The sequence below is a fragment of the Emys orbicularis genome, chromosome 19 (assembly GCF_028017835.1).
Source record: "Emys orbicularis isolate rEmyOrb1 chromosome 19, rEmyOrb1.hap1, whole genome shotgun sequence".
Taxonomy (NCBI): domain Eukaryota; kingdom Metazoa; phylum Chordata; order Testudines; family Emydidae; genus Emys; species Emys orbicularis.
In genome coordinates, this window is record NC_088701.1 from 24,732,045 (window position 1) to 24,738,085 (window position 6,041).

General features: G+C 43.4%; 1 protein-coding gene across 3 annotated transcripts in view; it reads right to left on the reverse strand.

Moving 5' to 3' along the window:
- LARP4 (La ribonucleoprotein 4) overlaps window positions 1-4,912 on the reverse strand; it is a 39,294-nt gene extending 34,382 nt beyond the window's left edge. For 2 of the 3 annotated variants that reach the window (XM_065419479.1, XM_065419478.1), the window contains exon 1: window positions 4,839-4,856. In XM_065419479.1, the coding sequence (XP_065275551.1) occupies window positions 4,839-4,856 (18 nt within the window). Of the gene's footprint in view, window positions 1-4,838 lie in introns of all 3 variants that reach the window. The other variant, XM_065419477.1, reaches the window with a different exon arrangement.
- Window positions 4,913-6,041: the final 1,129 nt, after the last annotated feature.

Here is a 6,041-nt window from a genome sequence, read left to right on the forward strand (position 1 = left end):
GACAACAACGTTTTCCAGGAGAGGGACATGCAGGATAATGCACACCATGTATGCTGCAGTTTTTAGGCCAACGAGCAGAGCTACGGATTGATTATACTCTGCTTGGAGTATGAGATTTTTTAACTGCTTTTGTCACAACCCTCATATGAGCCTGCATGAGTTTTGTCTTATTGCCACAAAAAGGGAAGGAGGAAGCCCTTACACACTGAATGGTGCTACTCAGGCGTATTCCCTTCAGGCTGCCCTGGCTCTACAGCTATGAAACATCACTGAGGCAGCAACTAGGAGAGATTGCCTTATTACAATCTTAAGTTTCCCCAACAGTTTAAATAGCTAAAAATACACAATTCTAATATTTCCCAGTAAGGGAGTAATGTGGCAACCACCTCAATGTTCATTACAGTCTATAATTCTGAAGTAAAGCTGTTGAAATTCAAATTAGAAATATCAAATCACAGTTGTGATTGTACTGTGAGAAACGCAAAGCATTCTTCCAATGTACTAACATTGTTTATTTAATGTGAATATGCTTGGCCCTGCATGATCCACACAAATACAGGCTCTGTAACGAAGAGACATGGGACGTACTTCTGCACAGACGTCATACTATTACATACCCACAGTTCATTCTATCAACATCTCTAACCCTACACCAGGTTGGAAAAGTAATATATTTAGCACCAATAATGTTTCAAATTACATACCATACCAAGTATCAGAGGGGTAGCCGTGTTAGTCTGGATCTGTAAAAAGCGACGAAGAGTCCTGTGGCACCTTATAGACTAACAGAAGCATTGGAAAGCTTATGCTCCAATACGTCTGTTAGTCTATAAGGTGCCACAGGACTCTGTTGCTTTATACCATACCAAGGCAGCATTTTTTACAAGTGCATCAGTACTCCTATTCCTAATTAGCAGTGTGTGCATGAATGATGAATTTCAGTTGTGTTTTAACAAAAACAGTTTACAGTTACCAGCTAACCTTCCCCATGAGCATCTTGATCTCAAATACAACCTTGTTTTGTGTATATGGTATAAAGCTGCTGGGCCAAATACTGATGAGGTACACCAGTCCCAAACTGGATTAACTGCCTTGAACTCCAGTGTAGCAGTAGAATTTGACCAGTCATATGAAGATAACAGAAGTTAATCATGGATGACATATAGCTTATCAGCAGAAGGGAAAGGAGTAGATCAAACAAAGCAACTAATATTAACCAAGTTATAGCATAAGACTTGCTGAATCTTCAAACAGTCACGCCCTGGATACACAGATTCCTACTTGCTCAAGCTAATTTAAAGTCTAAGCCCTATTCCTATTATGGTGCCTCATTTCTGTCAAATTATTTTAATTCTAGGATCTGCCTCAAAGCATTTGCTGCTCAGAAACAACTAGCTTTGTTTAACTTTTTTACCCTGTGGTCAATTACAGGTGTAGACATCTGTTCACAACTTTAAATAGTGTTAGTTATCAGCCTGTGGATTTGAAGAGCAATTCTGCAATTTAACCAAAAATGGAAAAAGAAAAAAGAAAAAAAACTAAATCAAAGCACTATGGCTCTGTGGTAAGATCATTTTTCCAAAGTGACACAAACAATATTCATTCCAAAACTTAAATGGCTTTCTTCAAGGAAGTTAGGGGGTTCCCCAGTCCCTTTCTTTAAGCATTCTTAACCACAGTACAAATTTAACTACTCATCTGAAATATTAACAAAACTACTATATTATAAACTAATAGTACATGACCTGTTAATTAACCTCAGGTCAATTATTCCAAACCCTAGTATGTTCAATTCTATAATTAACGTGAACATAGAAATCACAGATCAGTATCTAGTCCAGTCCCCTGCACTGAGACAGGACTAATTATTATCAGACCATCCTTGAAAGGTGTTTGTCTAATCTGCTCTCAAAACCCTCCAGTGATGGAGATTCCAAATTTGTTCCAGTGCTTAACTACCCTTACAGTTAGGAAGCTTTTCCTAAGATCTAAAATAAATCTCCCTTGTCACAATTTAAGCCCATTACTTCTTGTCCTGTCTTCAGTGGTTAAGGAGGGAGAACAGTTTATCACCCTCCTCTTTATAACAACCTTTTATGTACTTGAAGACTTATCTCCCCCCTCAATCTTCTTTTCCCCAGACTTAAACCCATTTTTTCTAAACTTTCCTCATAGGTCATGTTTTCAAGACCTTTAACCATTTTTGTCGCTATCCTCTGGACTTTCTCTAATTTGTCCACATCTTTCCTAAAACGTGGTGCTCAGAAGTGAACTCATCAGCCTTATCAGTGCTGAGTAGAGTGGAAGAATGTTATAAGCAAGACACCAGAAGTCACTCTTGCTAATATATTCCAGAATAATATTTGCCTCCCCCAACAGTATTACATTTAATATGAATCAGTCTGCTCTACTATAACCTCCAGATCCTTTTTTGCAGTACTCCTTCCTAGAGTCATTTCCCCATTTTGTATTTGTGCAATTGATTATTCCTTTCTAAGTTCAGTACTTTTAATTTAATTCTATTTATGTCACACCATTTCTCCAGTTTGTCAAGATAATTTTTAATTCTAATCCTGTCCTCCAAAGCGCTTGCAACCCCTACCAGTGTGGTATCGCCAGCAAACTTTAGAAGTGTATTCTCTCCATTACCAAATCATTTATGAAGATATCAAATAGAACCAGACTAATGACAGACCCCTGTGGGACCCCCACTCCATATGCCCTTTCATCTTGGCTGTGAACCTCGGATAACTAGTGAGTACAGTTTTCAAACCAATTCCACACCCAACAGATAGATTAATCTAGGCTACCTTTCTCTAGTTTGTTTATGAGACTGTCATGTGAGATAGTATCCAAAGCCTTACTGATGTCAAGATATATCACATCTACTGGTTCCCCCCATTCACAAGGCTTGTTACCCTGACAAATAAGGATATTAGGTTGGTTTGACATGATTTGTTCTTAACTGTTACTTATCACCTGATTATCTTCTAGGTGCTTACAGATTGTCAATTATGTTGATTTGTCTTACAGTAAATTAAGTCAAATCAATTTGGAACATTTAAACAAAAAATGCACTACAGACTATGAAATCTAAACAATGGAATTCAGTTTATGCACTACAGACTATGAAATCTAAACAATGGAATTCAGTTTCACTAAAGTGATGCAGAAAGTGTTTGCTAAACACATTGATCTTTCAGTAATAGTAGATGAGAGATCATTTGGCTCTAACAGATATCACATCCAAATACACAATCAAAGGACTTCATACACAGCCAAGGCTGAGGAAACACTTTACCTAAAAGTGTGGGTCTAATTTATTTGCTGGTGCAATAAAGAAGCAGTCTACCTTGTCCATCAAGGCTACAAACCACAATAAAAACAACAATAAAAGCATAGTTGTAAGTTTTCAGATTCAAAAGAAATGTTCCTTAATGTGCCATGTGTATTTAGGTTCAAAGTACAGAAACACTATACACTGGTATGTACTAGGTTTAGTTGATGAAATTATATATTCTTTAAGTTTACCAAAAAATGCATTGCTTCAATTTTTTTTCCAATTCAGTTTACTAAACTGAAAGACTAAGCACAGCAGCTGAATTAAGGAAAACCAGGAAGTCCACTGAAACAAGGAAGCAGCCAGTTTCTTAGCTGCGAGTAACTACATTGTTGAGTTTATGTAATCTTCAGAAAAATTAGAAAGAATGCAAGTCCAAGAGTACAAATTCTAATCTTAAAAGAGAATTAATAGTTTATCCCTTTTCTACTCTCTATATATTGTTTTTTCTAGGCTTAAAAGTTTCCCATATGTTACTTTACAAAGGCACTTCCACAATTCCTCTGGTCTTCAACATGCTTTGAATACATCAGAGGAAAAAAAGATTTCAATACAAAAAATGTTTCAACTTGATATGGTTTGATAGGAACTAATTACAGCAAAATATACACACAATTAAGAGATCCTGCTAGATTTGATTCTCTCTCTCACCACAGTTGCCTTACAACCTGTAGGATACAATCCTTCCACAGGCTCTATTTATGGGCACAGTTAGCCAGTGCCAAGTTGCAGCTTTCCTAGTTTGACGTTTATACAATGCAAAGAACAATATGCTCTGGAATTTACTCAAAGCATTAGCCAGGCAGAGAAAGCAAGGGATCAGCCGATTATATTGCACACATGCCAAGGCAGCCTCTGCTTTAAAAAATAGGGGGGGGGTGACGAAAGAGAAAAAAAAAATTACGAGATTTTAAAATTAAAAGAACTTCCAATGGTTTCTCTCGCCCCCCCCCCCCCCACCGTGTAACCTTCACACGCGCCGCGCCATGCACCAGGCAGCCACCAGAGCAACTTTTACAAAAGGTCAATGCGGTGCCTTTCAACACTTCCCCTCCCCCCACCCGCTTTCCCTCTCTCTAGCATGGCCCCGAGAGCCCGGCCACTGACAGAACCTCCCGAGGACGAAGAGATGGGGCGAGGTTTCCTTAACCCCCAGCCCCATCCCATCCCATCCCGCCCCGCCGCCGCGCCCCCACATCGTTCACCTTCGCTCTCAAACCGCCCCTCTCACCTCAGCCCCTTGCTCCTGTCACCCCCCAAAGTCCACTCACGCGGCCTCCTGGGCCCCCCGGCTCTCCCCACTCACCCTCCTCGAGGTGACTCCACAGCCCCTTCCCCCGGGCCGGATTTGCTGTGTCAGGCCCGGCCCCTCCCCCCGGGGCCCGGCCGGCTGGCTGGCTCAGCCGCGGCAGCAGCGTGTGCGGCCTGGAAAGTCACATGGCCCCACAACGCGGCCGGCCGGCCTCGCCGCCTCCCCCAATCCTGGCCCCCTCCTCACCTCCACGAACAGCAGCATCCTCCTTCTCCCGCCTCCCCCCGAGGCCAGCGGGCCTGGGATCCCGGCTCGGACGGCTCCCCGCTCCCAGGCAGGCTCCGGCAGCGCCAGCGATAAGGACACTCGGGCTCCGCCTCCGGCTGCTGCCGCCAGCCAGGGCCCGGGCCCCCGCCCCTTCCAGATCCTCCGCCTCTCCCCGGCCGCCACCGCCTCTGCCGGGTCACCACCTAGAAGTCCTTCCGGGGTCATCGAAGGCAGTTGGAAGAAACTAGCCAGGGTCCTCTTGGGAACGTACTATTGCCGGGGGGTGGGGACACATCAATCTAGGGGAATGAACCATTCTGCGTGGTATGGGATGAGGTGTCAGAGGGGGTGTACCATTCTCTACGCTATTGGGATTGTTCAGAGGGCATGTACCAATCTCTGGGGGGGAATCAGTTGGAGTGGTCCTCTCCTTGTTTGTCTGTTGGGTGGGACGTGCCATTCTCGGTGCAGTGGGGGTGCACGGGGGAATGTACCATTCTGTGTGCCCCTGAAGGGGCCATTGTGCTACCTCAGGACGTGCCCAGCACAGAGCCATCATGTAGCATCCAAGCAGGGTGACCTCATGTCAAGGCTGCACAGAGCAATGAAAGGGCCCCAAGGTGGGATCATGCCCCATTGAGACGCCATCATGGCCCCACAGCATGCTGAGCCTGGGGCCATGAAAGTGGATTTCAAGTATCACCAACCTCAAGCCTTCAAAACCATGAGTCATAAGACTGAGTTCAAAACAATACACTTGGGGCTCTTCTGGTTCATGTTTGCCCTCTTTTCTCCACAACTATGAGATAAAGGCCGAGAGTCTCACAGTAATCTCAGCACTCCAGGATCTGAGGCTTCAAGAAGAATACCAAATATTGTGATACCTGTGACAAGTCACAAGAGTTACAACACTGCATCACATCAAGATCTTGATGAGCCTCAACCAGAGCAATGAGATGTCAAGAAAGCTGGGTCATGTTATACTCAAACATCACTGTGACCCACAAGATGCTGAAATGTGGCTCTATTTCACAGGCCCCAACAGATGTTTTGTCACCCTTTTTATCAGAGACAGAGGAGCTGTCCCCCACCCTCAGGAGGAGAAAATTAATCTACCCAGAATAACAGGTAACCTGTGAAAAAGACCAACATGAATCTCCAATTCTGAAAGAAATAGACTCT